Here is a 17569-nt window from a genome sequence, read left to right as displayed (position 1 = left end):
AATAATTATGTTGTGTGTTTTAAATAAAAATGTTTGTTCAGTAAAAGTTATTTATTTCACATTACACCTTTTAGAATCCTTTTATCTTAGTTGATTAAGAATTTGATTCAGTGCTCTCATGATAGAGGCAAGGCCATATGACTTAGGTACAAAATGCGTAGGTAGCCTAGACCTAGGGGTTACGGCATTATCACTTAGATAAAATCCAGTGGCGATTTGGCGGGATTTGAAACCTTGACCCCAGGAACCGGAGTCCAGCGCTCTAAACACTAGACCAGCTCGCTCCCCCTTTTTTTTAACCTCGCAAGAAGTTTGGTTGCTTAAGTTAGATGACACTGTTCTAATCAACTAAACTTCTCAAACAGCTTAAAATTTGTTTTTTGAGTAACTATAAACTAATTAATGAATTAATTGTTATCCCATTGTTGCGACTACGTCAACAGTGATTCATTACAGCGGGGGCGCTGCTGGTGACGCTACAGCAAACCGTTATCATCTCCCAGACAGATAACATAGCACCAGCAACAATGTCGCCGTAAATGCCTGGAAAAGATTCCATTCTACTAAACAAAGTACTCAGCCGTTGAAAAAACTACGTTTTGTATACTTTAATGCTCATATTAACAAGTTTTTGGAGTTGTGGGCAGGTAACGGATTTTAGCCGATATAAGCCCTTTTGTTGATTCTTTGTAAGAATTTTTTTTAATTTACTGGTAGGTTTTTTTTTAGAAGACATTAACATTCAAGCAGTTAAAAACTGTAAACAAATATCACACATTTATTTAACAAATATAATATAACAAGGTACACTAAACAGGTTTGAAAATATTACCAAAGATATTTAGAATATGTAAATGTTTACAGAACCATTTGATATCTACAAAAATAAGCTTTAAGAAAAGAAGTTTAAATCACTAAATGAATCTCGCATCTACATATATCTACAATTGAATGTATATGTAAAAACCATATACGTATTAATTTACAAGCAATACTTCATGTCAAAGCATTTATAGGTCAGTCGCCCAACAAATATGAGTTTTATTTATGCTTAGGTTTTCTGTTGCATGAAACATTTTGATATCACAATGTCATTGTAATTCAAATGTAATGTTGTACAATAAATGCAGATTAGCAGGAATATAAACGAATACATAAGACGGTCTTTTTCCATTAATTCACTACACCACTAATTTTTTTAATTGTAGTTCCGTTTATTCACTACCTACCAGAATTTGTTCATAATCAGCAAGTTTGGTTGGTTAGGTTGGTTTGGAATAGTTTCATTTTATAATTGATGTATTCAGAAATATCGGAATTGCAATAAACAAAATTTTTGCCATATACTATGGTATGGGGGAGAAAGTAAAAGTAGTGGTGGTGAATTAACGGAAAAGAACCCATATGCACCTGAAATTGGGCACATTTATCCAAAAGCATTACACAAAGTTCACCCAGACAGTGTTTCAAACAGCTACCATTTAGAGTAGACTGCACAAATATGGTCCGATAGAAAATGCAACATTTGTTAATAGTGGTCATTGGGTTGGGTAGAATAGAAACTTTGTATCAAATATTTTCAGACCAAATTGCATAAGGTCTACTTAGTTGACTGTACATATTTGCAACATAACAAGATTAGATGATTTTAGGTATTGCAAATTAAAATTAACTTACCCTTTGTTTCATTTAGAACAAATTTGAAATCACAAACATACAAGAGTCTTAAAGGAATGCTAGTTGAGATTGTAGGCTACAAGTCGTATCTAGGCTTCTTGTAGGATGAGTGGTAGGCGGGTGGCTCTAGCGGATAGTTGATGTATGAATGTCCAAAGTAGGGGACAGCTGCCCAGGATGTGGAGGGAGAGGCATCTTGATACTCCAACATCTCGGGGTCTAGTGACTCCAGCTTCATGTCATCATCCAGACAACTCTGCAGGTGGTAAATGTATCTAATTGCCATTCTGAAACCAATTGAATTACAGAGTTGAACTGGCTCAGCCACATTTGGGCAAACATACTAACGTATTTCTTGAAAAATTAGCATCTCTTTCATTCCCTGATGAGTACTCAAAGTATTCCCATTCTCTAGTGAAATGCCAGCCTCTTATCATACTTGAATTATAACAAAATCTCTCAAATATTTATTCATTATTAGTCACCTCATTATACCTTAAGGATAGATAGTTTTGAGAAGGGTTAAAATCTGAAAATGCAATTTTTTCTGAGGATTTAGGCCTGAGTCCTAGTATAGCATTGTATTCCCAAGTTAGACAGTAATTTCGTAAAATGTTCGTTAAAATTGCTTAATTAATACTGCATATTCAGAATTTCCTCATAACATTTTAGAGTAGAATGTGTGTTAACAGCATGTTTCTATCATGTAATGGTTCGCAATAAATGACCGTTGTTTCCCATGGTGCTTCCATCTCCCCCCCCCCCCCCCAAGCTGGGGGAGGGCGACAACATCAGGTTTGGTTACCTCCAGGATGCCCCAACAACTAAATGCCAAAATGTGTTACACTTTCAGGTCATTCTCAATCCCCTTTACTGGACTATTACTGTAAAAGCAAAAAAATTACTTCTAAATATTTTGTGAGTCAAATCTATAATTGAAGTGAAATCTTGAATGTTTACGGTACGATTTTGATTAACCTCTGATTATTTAATTTTTTAATTGTTTTTTTAATGTTAACAGGTGTGATATGCTCAAAATGTTCAAATTCTACTCAAGCAATGATTCTACGAAGCCGCAAATGAACATTTTCTAAATAGTTTTACTAAAACAATTATATTTAAATTAAATTTTCTCAAAGTTTTACTAATTTTTGCAGCTATTTAAAATTAAAATTACATACAAATGGTTGAGTGCTTACCTCAGGGTTTCTATCTTTGACAACTTCTTTCCTGGAGGTTTACAGATGGGCAGTCTGCTACGTAGAGCTTCATACGCTCTGTTCATGTCCCTCATCCTAGACCTCTCTCTGTCACATGCAGTCTTCTTATAATCTACAAGAATATGGCTTTGTAACTGTGTGTTTTTTCTATCAAATTAGAATACTCTATCTAATTCTATATGACTTATTTTTAAATTATATTAATAGCATAGTTCAATCAGCAGTCAGGATTCAATAGTTATATTAATAGCAGCAATGTATGTGTGTAGGTTTAACAAATAGATTTGGTTTTTTTAATAGTGTGTCATCTTGAGCTGTATTAAAACATTCAAAAAGTAACAGAATGTTTATTTAAATGTGGATAAGGAAGGAGCGAGGTGACTGACCTTTGTCACTTTCAGGAGTTCGTAGCTTCCAGCTCTTGGTCAACGGCCGAGGCAGCTGAGGTGGGTTGAGGTTGCGACCGTAGTTGTAGTTCATCGATGAATGGAGCAAAGTCAAATCCTTCAGCTCGCTAGACCCCGGCTCAATCTCCTGGTTCAACAGTTTGAAAGAAAATCACTAAACTGTACCAAAATATGATTATAATACTTGATCAACTCAAACCTTTGGTTTAGATTTTCTAATAAAATATTCTGCCTGTTTTACAAATAAAAAAATATTGGTTGCAGATAAACTACCAAAACTAAAGAAGGGAAAGCAAATACCTTTACAACCATCTTCAAAAACACATTCGATCAATTGGTATGACTGTAACCAAAGTACATAACTTGGACCAGATACACGTAAGGTGTTAAACACCTTCCAATAATTTTCCAAAAAGCACTTGTTTCGCTTACCTGTTCATTGCACAGCTGCAGCACACTCATAGTGATGAGTTAGTCCAACTGAGCAGCCACCTCACCATGCATTGCACACTTGATCATCTACAGCACCTGATCAAACACGGCCACTGATCCACGACTAAACTATCCACATTGAAATTAACAATCATTGGGGGGAATTAGCGTTCAAAACTTTACACTATAGTAGTATCATACAGGGTAGTAGTTGTGTCTTCCAGGGTACAAATTAGTTATATTTTTGCACAAAACTTTTAATTAATTCAAAAGGTGTTTCTATGACCTCTGTCAGAAATTATTTATACTTACTTATTTAAAATTGCAAAACTCTTCACTTCAGTAATCAATCTGTTTCCATAACATCTGAATCTTGGCGGTAAATTATTATTAGCTAATTTCCCATATAGGGAATAATAAGCTATTGCCATACGTCACATGGTTAGACCAGTCACCCTGGACCGATTTACTTTTTGATTTTGGTGTACCCAGAGGCCAAAAACACCATTCGTTCAAATTTCTATACTATTTGCTGACTAGTATAATTTGTATACTAGTTGCTCTGCCCGTGCTTCACAACGGGTAGGGAACACATTTGGTAGAAACAAGTAAACCTAAGTTTTTCTGAACGAGTTCGCAAACTAGCATAATTGCAGTATGGGAACGGGGGGGGGGGGGGGAAGTGAGCTGGTCTAGTGGTTAGAGCACGGGATTTACGTCCCTGAGGTCCAAAGTTCAAATCACCAATAGATTTTATCAACTGTAAGTGATATTGCCGCAACCCCTGGGCTAGACCCAGAGGTTGCGTGTTGACGTTACCTTTAAGTTATGTGAAAAACAATCCCGGGCTGGTGCTTAGCATCCTAGGAAAAAAACGTATGCGACCGGGGTATTACGGTGTCAAAATTGGTTTTTCTGATTTTCGGAACGCCAAAACATACAATTTTTTCCTAAACTGTTTTGTAGAGCTTAACCAACACGTTAATTATTAAAATTAAATTGGTTTATGCAAAAACAACCAATATTTAAAGAAAATTGTAAATACGATTTCGATTTAACAAGTTTGTTACTAATAAGACGTTCAAACTGTTGATTCCATCGAAACAGTAATTTAAACAATGCTGACTTTGTTATTCTTCATTGTTCATTCTTTTGTATAGTTTCCACAAAAGGAATGATATCACAGTGTGTCTTAAGATATTATTCAATTTAACTTATTGGTTGGCAATTGGTATTCAAAGAAATAATATAACCTAACCAAACACCAAACAACCATCATTCCACATTATAATTTTTGTTTATTGACCTGTTGAAAAGAAATTTATACTGTAAACATTTTTTGACAAGAATGACAAGAATAACTTTTTAGGTTTTAAGACAAATGTCAAACTGTAAAAAGGCGTCTTGCATAAAACTTAGATTCAACCAAGTGGCAATATTAAACATGGTAGTTGGGTATGTATACTACAGTCCAACCTCAGTATAACGAATCTGAAGGGACCGAACTGAATATTCGTTATATCAAGGATTTCGTTAAAACGAGGTTCGTTATATAGAGGTTATGTTTGCAGGAATTTCGCTAAGTCGAGGTTCAGAACCAGCGTCGGTCAATATAGGTCGGGATTAGACAAAACACAATTAAAGTAGCATAGGCTACAATACTTTACAGTACAGTGTTTACATTGTACAGTAGAACCTAAATCATCCGGCATAAAAAAGGGGAGGGATCTTGAATATTGCGCAATCATGACAATGGCATTGACCTTGGTATAGGTTAAAAACTGTAAGTTTAAAATTACAGCTTGTTCTAACCCTCCTAAAACCTAGCCAAACACTGTATTGCGTAGTCATAAACCATGTAAAGAACAAAACAAAACAGTAGTAGAAAGTTTTGTAAGCTACTGCTCGTGATAGGCCGGTAGGCTACTTAGAGTACAGTACTGATTTATCACAACAGAGGAATGTCAATAATAATCATTAAATATAGCATTGGTGTTGCTAGTTGAAACAAATCGTATTGAAAACAATAAATTATTAGATAAGTCATTATAAAAGTGTATAATCATAGCCAACTTAAAGATAATAAAAACACTCGAAAAGGAATGTTAAAATAACGATTTTGCTATTCTTTCTCTTTGGTTTTGTTTTTATATTCTTTCTTAGGTTTCTCTTTATCCAAAAATTGTACAATTCACGATAGTTACTTATCGCCAAATCACAGCTTACTAAACATTAAGTCGTCATCAGTCCTCAGTGAATAGTGAATGAAATCAGTTCTCAGTTGCAACATAGCGCGCGCAGCGACAGCAGACAGAGAGATGTGTTAAAAACGGAGCAGACGAATGTTAGTGCAAGCGATGACGTCACCTTTCATTTCATTTGATAAAGAAACAGATTTTTCAAAAACAATAATAGGGTGGGGGATTTGTTTTATCGAGGGAAAGACGTAGACAATTCGTTATGCAGAGGTTAAATTCGCAATGTAGAGGTTCTGACAATGATAAATTCGCTATATTGAGGTGTCTTATTATAGCCGAAATCACAAAAAATTCGTTAAATCAAGGTTGTTGTTATGGTTTGTTCGTTATGTAGAGGTAAAATATACATTGTGTCTTATGGAGAGTTCTAGGGGATTTAAAAAAAATCGTTATATCAAGGAATTCGTTGTATCGAGGTTCGTTATATCAAGGTTAGACTGTATTGGGGTCAGAGAAGAGGTGTTGCCTACTGTCACCCCCTCACACCTGACACCTGTGTGTGTCATCGTTAGCTCACATTGAACTGAACAATACTGGTCCAATCAGTCAACTCAGAACTAAAACAGACTGGAGACTATGGAGAGTAAATAACAACACAATGATAATAAATAGTTTTTATTTTACATGTTGAATATGTAGGGTTTGATTATGTGCAAAATACATGAATTTTTACCATACACATTTTAAAAACGGCTAAAAAATAAAACCATAATGATTCAGCCAAAATTCCAAATTTCATCATTTTTTTGCAATAAGCTAGTTTGTGAAGCACCATTGATTAAGTTTAAGTTAAATGGAGTAAGGTGGCATGTCACTATGTCAAGAGTCTAGACTTGGCCAAAGTCTCAAACTTGATAAATTTGATCAAACTTGATAAATTAAACTATTATTTAAAATATAAAAATGTATTTATTAATAACCTAATTATTGGTGGGAATGAATAAACTCATAACTGTTCAAATCTTTTATTGTTCTTCTTGATTTGTAAAAAGGTATACTGTTTCCTACTAAAAATTGTTTATGCCGATTTTTTTTTAATTGAGTGTAAAAAGGAAAGGTATTGTTTATGTTTTGGAATTAGTTTTAATTTTATGATATTTTTTGTAAAAAAAAAAATATACCTATGCTTATGGTTTTTTGTTGTAGGTGAAATCATATTGATTAGAATATTTTATAAATTGCACGAATATAAATTGTTTCTGCTCACTGATTAGCACAAGAAAGTCTGATAATTCTTGATTGATGGTAACAGAGGTTGCTAAAATTGTCTAATACTTGGTTTGAGACTTACATTCATTTTAGGTTTTTATATTTTGTTTTTTTTAGCTCTAAAGTTTTTATCACAGGATAATAGAGTACATTATTACATTCCTTTGGAGTACATTATTACCACACTGTAATAGCAAACTTCATAACAAGTGTAGAAAGTGAGACATTGCATATTTAATTTAAGACCATATGTTTTAAGTGTGAGATTAACTGAGCACTTTAAATGGTACCAATTCCACTCGTGTTTTAAACGTTACTTTTCGCTACACTTCTAAGATTTATTATTTTCTTAATTTAAACCGACATTGAATCTTTTTTTATTACAATTAGGTACATGACAAAACTCATAGCATTTTTAGGTTATGTCTTCAAATGAAAGTTTCCACTTTGGTTGTACAGTTTTGGTTGTTGAAAATTGAAACAGTAGACAAAACAATAACAAATCTTTGTTTACGTCGGCAAAATCCGAACAATAATAAATAATAAAAATAATAAAAGATAGTAAACATTACTTTTACATACTTAACATTCTTTGTCGTAGTAAACAATGTAATGATAAATTTTCACAGTTGATAAACATGTGACGAAGTTTTTAATTAAAAGTACAAAAGAAATTTGTATTTGATTATAATTAGGTTCAATTTTGAATGCGGGTAGTCCTATTAATGTCAAACAAATTTATTGCTGGTTTAATATACAACGTAAATATTTGATAAAAATTGCAAATTCAACAAATTAAATAAAATTTCTTGAAATAAAATAGCTTTATCTCAATATAAAAACTATTTACAGCTTCACATAAACTTATCCATTATCATGTAAAACATGGAATATTGTTGATGAGTACAAACAATAAATTAACAAAGAAAATGTATTTTTGATCTTCTGGTGAGAGCCGTGTCAAGTTAGTATTTACAATATTTAAATAACAATATACAGTAGCGGTATTTAAATACCGACTTGACGTGGCTCTCACTAGAAGACCCAGAATTCAGTGATGACAGCAGCCACTTATGCCTATAAATAGAAACCAACAAAATGCTTGCTTTTAATTTTTTCCAAAAATCGCTTGATTTTATTTCCAATTTTGTTTTGTTTTCAGAATTTAAAATTACAAAAACATTTTTTAAAGACAAACATAGTTTAGAATTTATTAGGGATGGACACTATGGACAGGTCCCGAAGTTTCAATACATTGTTATCAATTTGTACGTTGAGTTGTGATTAAAGAAGACTATGTCTCAAAACAAGTTGACTCAAAATCCACAGCCACTAGACCAAATCTGAGCAGCTTATTCTAATAAAAAGTTTGCTTGTTTTACAGAAATAAGTTCATCCGAAAGATTTGAGACCAGTTATCACGTGTCTAAATACAATGCTCTCCTAAATTTAAATCAAATATGTATACAGTATGCATTTAAACACGTTTTTAACAAGTTTTTGGGGACGTCGGTTTAACTGGAAAAACCGTTATCCGGACTGGCCTCGGTCCCAAGGAGTCCTGATAAGAGGGAGTCTACTTTAAAAAATATTTAACTTTTGCTTTATAAAACTGTAAGATAATGAATAAAACATTTTGTTTGTTACACAAAGTTAAGACCTCTTTACTGGTAGCAAATGCAGCTTGTAATGTAGTGGTAGTGTTGGTTATTTAGAGTTGAACCTAAGTGGCCTGGGGGTCATGAACTTGTCGACTGTTTCCTCGGTGACGGCTGCTCTACGTTGCTGATGCTCCTGAACTATTGGCGTCACTGTGTCAATCAGCAATTTCTTTAGCTCTCCTGTCAGCATAGCTCCACTTGTGTAATCCTACAACATTTAAAAAAACCATTATAGACCCTATGGTATAGTTAAACTTCTTTAATTTGAATTTTTCTCTCACACCCTTTTGTTATTATATGCTGTCAAAATACGGATAACGTGGGTAGATAAAAAATAATGTTGGATGGTTAAAATCTTGTTGAACTAGAAACTAGTTTTAAAGAAACATGATTGCCTATTTATATATAGATAGCATGTTTTTAACATTTATAGATAAAAAGTACATTAAAACAGCCTAATTTGCTTATTTTTAATCTATTTTAGGTACACTATTATTATCTTTTATGGCAATTGCAGTAGAATAGAGGAAATTTTAATCTTACAAAAGAAGTTTGTTTAGAATAATGTCTTGTGCACCCCTACCGGGACACTGTAAGCCCCTCATATTCATACAGCTACAAATTCCAACAGTAATTAACATTTTTATGTATTTGACTTTGTATTATATAAATCATAAAAATTCCAACTCAATCAAACAAAATGCTCATGTTCATAATACTATAAATAAAACAGTTGCTATCATTGATCTTTTTAGATTGTCTAAAACTCTTGAAAGCCATATTGTAATTTCTCTAAAAATATACAACAAGCTAATGCATGTAATACCAAAATATCCTGAAAATACTTTTAAAACTAAATTCAACAAATGGCTATGGGACAACCCCTTTTATTCTTTTAAAGAATATAATTGTTCATATGCCTTGTATTAATTTTTAAGTAATGTAAACAAATTGATTGAAGACACTGGTAGATTTAGTTCCTGTAGTTATAGTATTTCCACTATTCTGTTTTAATCACACATTGCCAATATTTCATGTTGACTATGTCAATCTCTGATTGTATTTTATAACTTTGTCAATGCTAATTGTTTTACAACAATAAAAAGATTATTATAACAGGATCCATGAGTAGAAATGCATAACCTGGTCATACCTTCTACTAGGTACCCTACTCTCTGACCACCCTTAACCTCAATGATGTTGTTTTGGCATTGGTCTTTTGCCTGCTGACCCAGCTGTTTACTTGCCATTCCTTGTTTTGTACAGTACTGTCACTTAGTTGATTACTCAATGTGAACCTCCACACAATTTATTTAGCCCTGTTGTAATTTTTGCTGTTTAGATTTTTTTTGTAAGTTAAGACATTATTTATGTTTCTAGAATTTAGAATTTAAGCCAAACCAACCTTTGACTTTAGATTACTAAATAGCAGGGATACAATAAAACCTTCATTCACTGAATATGTGTTTTTAGCACAGTTGTGCAATCAATAATGTGAGTTTCAATTTTCAAATCCTTTGTTTAAAAAAAACTTATATGAATCGAAATGTTGATACAGTAGAACCCCGGTTAACCGAAATAAAGGGAGGAGAGCCGTTTTGGATTACCAACTTTTCGGTTAACCGCTAAAAATCCGGTTATATGCTAAAAATAGCCTATGTATTACCACGGTGAATTGGAAAATAAATATAAAACAATATCTATATAGGCTAATACAGTATTTTATTTTAGCTACAGAAATGTTACAATGGGTTATAAAATACTTTAAACTAAACAACTGAAGTTACTAAAGCGTTGGTATTACTTATATTTTAGCCCTGTATTATTTTATGGAACCGTTTTGGTTAACCCGGGTTTCAGTTAACCCAAATTCGGTTAACCGGGGTTCTACTGTTGTTAAAATTATAACTGGTTCTTTTCCGAACAAATTATTTAATTTTGATGCTACAACGTTTAAATGTCAAAAATGTCAAACAATTCCCTCAACAATTAAAAAGGGTTTAAAAAGGGATATATAGATATTTCAGATATATAGATATTTCAGATATATAGATATACAGATTGACAGTTAATATATAACAAGCACAGTGTACAATTATAGTAATGGATAAAATTAAACTACAACCTATGCTAATTACCTGCTTGATCTGTTTGAGTTTTTCATCATCTTCTAAGAAGAACTTGAGGTATTGGTAGGAGATGTCAACATTACAGTCACCTCCTTTCTCCCTGTGTTCCTCCACTGTGGCCTGGCCTCCAGAGAATGCATGCTTGTTCACCTATCAGGATTACACAAGCTTCTGATGAGTAAATCACTATAGTTTATGCTGTTTCCAATGCTTACAGGGACATGTTTTTTCTTATTTTTATTTTGTTTGAAAAAAATAATATTCATCACTAGGGTGTGAGTGATTTTTTTTATCTGAGTTCAATGTAAAATGAGCGAGGGCTGAAAAGATTCTCGTTGCCCGTGTGATGAACTATATATTTTGTTGTGGTGTGAGTAGAATCCGGATTGCGAATAATAACATGATAGTGGTTTAAATACCTTATTCTTGCAATCCGATTGTTGTCTTCACAACTAGTTTCAACCTGCTAGGAGGTCATCATCAGGTGTGTACAAGGATGATATTACTTCATATGAAGGTCGTCAGTAACAGTTTTTTACATTCACACAAACACACGACGAATAAACACATAGTGCGCACACATATACGGCCGATAAAAAGTAATCTCGACGCAACTTCCGCATTCTCAACACGGGTCCGCTTGTCGAGTTCGATGTTTTTATCGGCCGTATATGTGTGCGCACTATGTGTTTATTCGTCGTGTGTTTGTGTGAATGTAAAAAACTGTTACTGACGACCTTCAAATGAAGTAATATCATCCTTGTACACACCTGATGATGACCTCCTAGCAGGTTGAAACTAGTTGTGAAGACAACAATTGGATTGCAAGAATAAGGTATTTAAACCACTATCATATATATTTTGTGATGATGCAACATTAATTAACAAACTAAGTTAGAAAAAGTAACTACTATTCAATGTAGGCCTAAAGATAATGCCTCAAAATGACTCCCAGCTTGTTTTAAATTTTTGCTTATGCAAATAAGCAGCTGTTTAATAAGTGAATCGATAATGTTTCTATTATGATTGTGTTCTTGCAGCTTTTATGAGAGCTATCCAGAAAGTAGATTAGGTTTTCGTCTGTGTCTGCAAGGGGCGGAACCAACGAGACAAATCAAATCAAATCAAATCATCTTTATTCAAACTGTACATACATACATGAATAGAGTCACAGAAATAAGAACTAACAAGTACATTATGTTTCTTATTTTAACATTATTTTATTTACATACATTGCTAAATCTATGCAATACAATCCTTTATTAATGCTGTGTATTTATGAATGTAGTTAAAACATTTTTTACTCTTTTGGTTAGTTAGTCCTACATAACAAAAGGCTAAAGACAAATTTATTAAATACGCTCACCAGTCACTTGATCTTGCAATTTGTATTTTTTTCTTCTTTATCATTGAAATCGTTTTTGTAAATATATACCTACAACCAGCTCTAGTTTGCTGGTAGCAAATAAGCTTGATTATAGGATGGATTAATAGAGCTATAAAAAGAAATCTATAGAATAACAAGTTTTATCTTGGAGATATTTTCCTACTAATTTCCTAAATCCCTTTGTGTGTATATTAGTTTTCAGATTTGATGGTAATTTATTAAGAAATTTACATCCGATTTGTGTTGCTTTCTTTGAGAAAAAAGTGAGGTTATGCCGGGGTATATCTATTTGATCTCTGTTTCTTGTGTTATATACGTGTATATCTTTGCGAAACACATACTTATGAATGTTATTTTTGGCAGAGATAATGCATTCTAAAATATACTGGTCATAGACAGTTAGTATATCTAATTGTGAAAAGTAGTTTCTTACAGATGTTTTAGGTTCCAGGTTTAACATTATTCGCAAAGCCTTTTTTTGAAGTTTTAGTATTTTATCTAGGTTTTGTGCACTAGTGCCCCCATAGATTGCTAGAGCATATGACAGATGTGAGTGTATATGAGCAAAATAAATACATTTTAGTGTTTCTAGATTACATAAAAATAACATTCTTTTTAAGGCGTATAATCCTGAAGAAATCTTTTTTACTAAATGAAGAACATGAAGATCCCAATTCAAATGGTTATCCACAATTAAACCTAAGAATTTTGTGAATTTTATTGTCTCTACTTGACTTTGCTCTATTGATATGGACAATTCCGGATTGTCTTTATTTTGCACTGTTGAGAAGAACATTTTATTTGTTTTTCCATGATTAAAAAATAAACTGTTTTCTGAAAAATAGGATTGAAAACATTTTAATTGTTCATTACACACAATTTCAAGATCATTATAAGATTTAGATGATGTTATTAAATTTGAATCGTCAGCATACAGAACTAACTTGCTATTGCTACCATTAAAGCTTTTTAATATAGAGGGCATTCCTTGCACATAGCACAAGAATAACAAAGGCCCAAGAATAGAGCCTTGTGGAACTCCATGTTTGATGTTTATCATTTTTGAGTTATGTTTTAAGATTTTACCAGTTGTTTCAGACACAATCTCAACATACTGTCTTCTATTAGAGAGATATGATTCAAACCAATCTATATAACGATTTGTTATACCCAGATTTTGCAATTTATTTAAAAGTATTTTGTGTGATATACTGTCGAAAGCTTTTGTAAGGTCCATAAAAATACCAACTACTTTGTTTCCTTTATCAACTGCGTCAATTATAGTGTCTGTAAAATCCATTAAAGCAGTAGTTATGGACTTGCCTTTTCGAAAACCATGTTGCTCATCATCAAAGAAATCGTTATTTACTAAATGATCCACAACACGGTTGTACATTACTCTTTCATATATTTTAGATATGGAAGTCAACAAGGACACAGGTCGATAATTTTTTACCTCAGTTTTTTCCCCTGTCTTGAAAATTGGAATAACTTTAGCAATTTTTAAACTGTCAGGAAAAACTCCAGTTATTAAAGAGCAGTTAATTATGTGTACAATAGGTTTTAAAATAGATTTTCTGACATATTTAATTAATTTTAGTGGAACCTCGTCATGACCACAAGATAGTTTATTTTAAAAGCTAAAATTATTTTACTTATTTCATTTTCATTTACTGGGCTACAACGAAATGCCTTTGTTATTGCATTTTTGGGTAGGTTAGTTCCTGTAGCTGAGTGTGAATTTAATGCTGTTTTTTGTATCAATGTTTCAATGGCTCCAATAAAATGATTATTTAAAGTGTTTGAGATGGTTAAGGGATCATTTCAAAACAGTGATTGAACTATTAGACTTATTTGCATTTATTCCTGTTTCCTTATTTATTATTTCCCAAGTTTTCTTAGAAATATTGTCAGAGTTTTTAATTTTTCCATCATAAAAGCTTTTCTTCTGTCTTATTAACTTATTTTTATAATCTTTGCTTCTCTGCTTACAAATATGTAGAAGCTCATTATCACCTGTACATCTGGCTTGTTTTTTTAATTCCGCTATTTCATTTTTTTCATGTATCAGATTTGAATCCATCCAGTCATTTTTGTTGTTTGAAAACCTTTTTACACGCTTTTTAGGGAAAACTAAATTAAAATTATATTGAAATATGTTGTCAAACACTGTAAACTTATCTTCTACATTAGCGATATACAAAGGTAACCAGTTTTCATTATGCAACAACGTGTTAAAAACATTCATATTCCTTTCTGAGAAATCTCTCCTCTCAATATACTTAAAATTAATTTTTAACTTATGGTCTACGGGCACATTTACTTCTAAAACCTGGCCATCATGATCGGAAAGAGCAGTTATTATTCCTGTTACATTTGTTTGAGATTTATCTAAGTTAGTAATAAAATTATCTATCGCAGTTGCTGAATTGGGAGTTATTCTAGTAGGAAAATCAACCAAATAATGAAAGCCATTCGCATAAAGAATATTTTTAAAATCTTTAACCTCTGCTTTTGAACTCAAAACATCAAAATTAAAATCTCCAGCTACTATAAAGTTGGTTTCATCCTTCAAATCAAGTAAAATTTCTAATAGCCTATCTAATCTAGATAGAAATTCAACATTTTGCATTTGAGGTTTTCTATAAATTCCTACAAGTACAAATTTAAAATTGTTCACCTTATATTTTGCTATACAACATTCAAAAAGTTTATCCTCTGTCAAATCATCTATTTTTTGTAAGTTCAATGATTTAGCTTTCAAACCCACCTCTGACAATATCACCACTCCTCCCCCAGATGTGGTTGTTCGACTGTATTCTGAAGTTACTGAAAATTTGTTTAAATTAAATCTCTCCATTTCACATTTTGTCATATTATGTTCAGTTAATACTATTATATTAGGTTTAATTTCTTCTAGAACGATCTCTAAAGATTCCTTTCGGGAATCCAAATGTTGAATATTTTGGTGAAAGATTTGTAAAAGATTTGAGAATTTAGAATTTTTTTCAGATGAATTTTAATTTTTAGACCTATTATGAATTTTTGAGCTCAGGTCAGATTGATGACATTGGTCAGTTGTGAGTTTAAATTACATGATTGGGTCTGGTGAGGTTTTTCCGACTGACTATTACTATTGCTGTTGTTATCAAAAATACCCTTATTCAAACTATTATTATGGTTTTTTTCTAAGTTAGAGCTATTTACAGACATTTCTTTCAAAGCTTCCCCCTCCTGCGCACATGACACTGGACTGACCATGATTTTATCACCACACACATTATTACACGGCAGGTTACTCTTGGCAATGTTTGAGAAGATGTCTCGCAGGTGATGTATGAAGTCTGGGTGGGACAGGCCTCCTCGCAGTTTTCTGCTGGAACGTTCATCGCATGTGACTATTTGAATGACTACTCCTGTGATCTGCTGAAATTCTTCCAGCTTAGCTGCGAAGTGTTGTACTGGTACCTCATCACGTACACATCCCATTGGGGAGCAAAATAGGTATTTTAGTCCTTTTGTCCTGAAATCTTCACATAAGTCATTGAATGCTAAATCATAGTCTTTTAAGTTTGGTTTGCCGTTGTAAACAGACTTGGTTACCAACCCATATACTGTAGTCCCTCCACTGATTTTCTGGCATGTCAAATGGTTACTCAGGCGGTCGGAAGCTAAAGGTTTCCCAAATTGTTCTTTAAAGGCTTGCGCTACACCTGCACTCATTTGTTTGTTGCAATTTAGATCTGCTGAAATGCAATGACTAAATGCCACGAGAGAATTGTCTTTAAATTTATAGAAAAAATCCCTCATGTCAGCTTCAATAACATGAATTCCTTCAAGTGGTAGGTTGGCAGTCAGGTGGTCTCTTTCAAAACAATTCTTTTTTTTCTTTTGCATATTCATCTTGCTGTTGTGTTGGTGCCTGTGTAGAGAAATGTGTAGGGTGCAAAATGGTACTATTTTGTTCACTAGAGTTCTGGATATGATCAGAGAGCAAATTTTCCACCTTATTTATAATTTTCTCTTTTTTGTTTTCGTCCATCTTTGCTCTTCTTCGCCTCTGATTGGAATTATTTAAAATTGCTGCTGAGATTGCCTTGCAGAGTTTGACTTTCCCAGATCTATTAAAGTGCAATCCATGCCTAGTGTGATCCTTAATATTCAATTTAAAATTGTTAACAGGTATTATGTTGTCATTAGTTGTTGTGAGCTGTTGGATGTGTTTATTAACACTTTTATTGATTCCAATTATGGTCCCGTTCAGTGCTGGCCTGTCAAATCTTTTCGGTATGCCTGGAACTAAGATATTTGTTTTCTTAGAGACCTCATTGATAAAAGTTAAGTCCAAATTCACAGATTGGTTGTTCTTATCTGTAATGTCATTTTTACCACCGACAACCACCACATAATCTTTGGTACTGAAGTCTTTTGACAGTTTCTCAGCATCTGAGGTGATTTCTCTCAGTGGTGCGCTAGGCTTTACTATAGATGTAACACCATAAGCACTACCCAGCTGGTCTTGAAGTAACTCTCCGCACTTGCGTCCATGACTATCAGTCAACAGCAGTACTCTATGCTTTTTCTTATGAGGAACAAATGATTTTTTTGAGAGAGACGTGGGCAGTGCTTCTGATCTCAATGGCAGTTCCGATTTATCCTCACCCACAGTTTTCAGAACGCTGAACCTGTTGGAACACTTAACGGTTTCATTTTGCTTTAGTTTAGTGGCTTTAGGACCTTTATTTACTAATACCCAGTTATTTTTCGGGATTTGGCAGTTGCTTGCTTGTGTACTCAGTGAAACCTTATGTTGTGTCAATAAAGATTTCACCAGCTGTTCTGAAACACTATTTCTGTTTGCCAAAAGATAAGCAATTTGAGATCTTTTTGTAACTAGTTCCACTGCCGTAAAATGTGTAGGAAATTTGAGGTTGGTTAGATTGACTGTTGTATTGCCACCATAAAGTAGATGACCAATGACAAGGTCAGTAATCGCAAGAATGAAAACACCGCAGTCGTAGCTATTTTGTTGTTGGGGTGACTGCTTTACTACTAATAGATCAGCTTTCTCTCCTGGAGTGTGATACAAAAAATTGTAGAACTTATTTGCAAGAGTCTGTGCAGATTTCAGATTATAATTCTTCATAGAGTCATAGTGAAAAAACTTGGCATTATTTTTATCAAAAACT

At 33.1% G+C, this 17569-nt stretch overlaps 2 protein-coding genes across 3 annotated transcripts in view; both read right to left on the bottom strand.

Moving 5' to 3' along the window:
- Nucleotides 1-750: 750 nt before the first annotated feature.
- On the bottom strand, nt 751-3849 carry LOC128982869 (pancreas transcription factor 1 subunit alpha). 2 transcript variants are annotated; one of them, XM_054401920.1, is made up of 4 exons: nt 3737-3849; nt 3284-3431; nt 2877-3009; nt 751-1964 (listed from the first exon to the last, which is right to left on the bottom strand). In XM_054401920.1, the coding sequence occupies exons 1-4, from the start codon at nt 3764-3766 to the stop codon at nt 1754-1756; spliced, it is 522 nt and encodes a 173-aa protein (XP_054257895.1). In that variant the 5' UTR covers nt 3767-3849; the 3' UTR covers nt 751-1753. The 2 variants fall into 2 exon arrangements, with proteins under 2 accessions (XP_054257895.1, XP_054257896.1); XM_054401921.1 differs by lacking the exon at nt 3737-3849 and adding an exon at nt 3605-3714.
- Nucleotides 3850-6593: 2744 nt separating this feature from the next.
- Nucleotides 6594-17569, bottom strand: part of LOC128985328 (tryptophan--tRNA ligase, cytoplasmic) — a 28092-nt gene continuing 17116 nt past the window's right edge. Inside the window, exons 6-7 of the mRNA XM_054404744.1 lie at nt 11003-11143; nt 6594-9072 (exon numbers count right to left, since the gene is read on the bottom strand). Coding sequence (XP_054260719.1) covers nt 8911-9072; nt 11003-11143 — 303 coding nt within the window. The 3' untranslated portion in view covers nt 6594-8910. The remainder of the gene's footprint in view (nt 9073-11002; nt 11144-17569) is intronic.

This window comes from Macrosteles quadrilineatus, unplaced genomic scaffold (assembly GCF_028750875.1).
Source record: "Macrosteles quadrilineatus isolate MER2022 unplaced genomic scaffold, UCM_ALF_1.0 Scaffold_1__1_contigs__length_201487025, whole genome shotgun sequence".
NCBI classification, from domain to species: Eukaryota; Metazoa; Arthropoda; class Insecta; order Hemiptera; family Cicadellidae; genus Macrosteles; species Macrosteles quadrilineatus.
The sequence above is the reverse complement of the archived record's forward strand: the minus strand, read 5'-3'. Positions and strand labels throughout refer to the sequence as shown.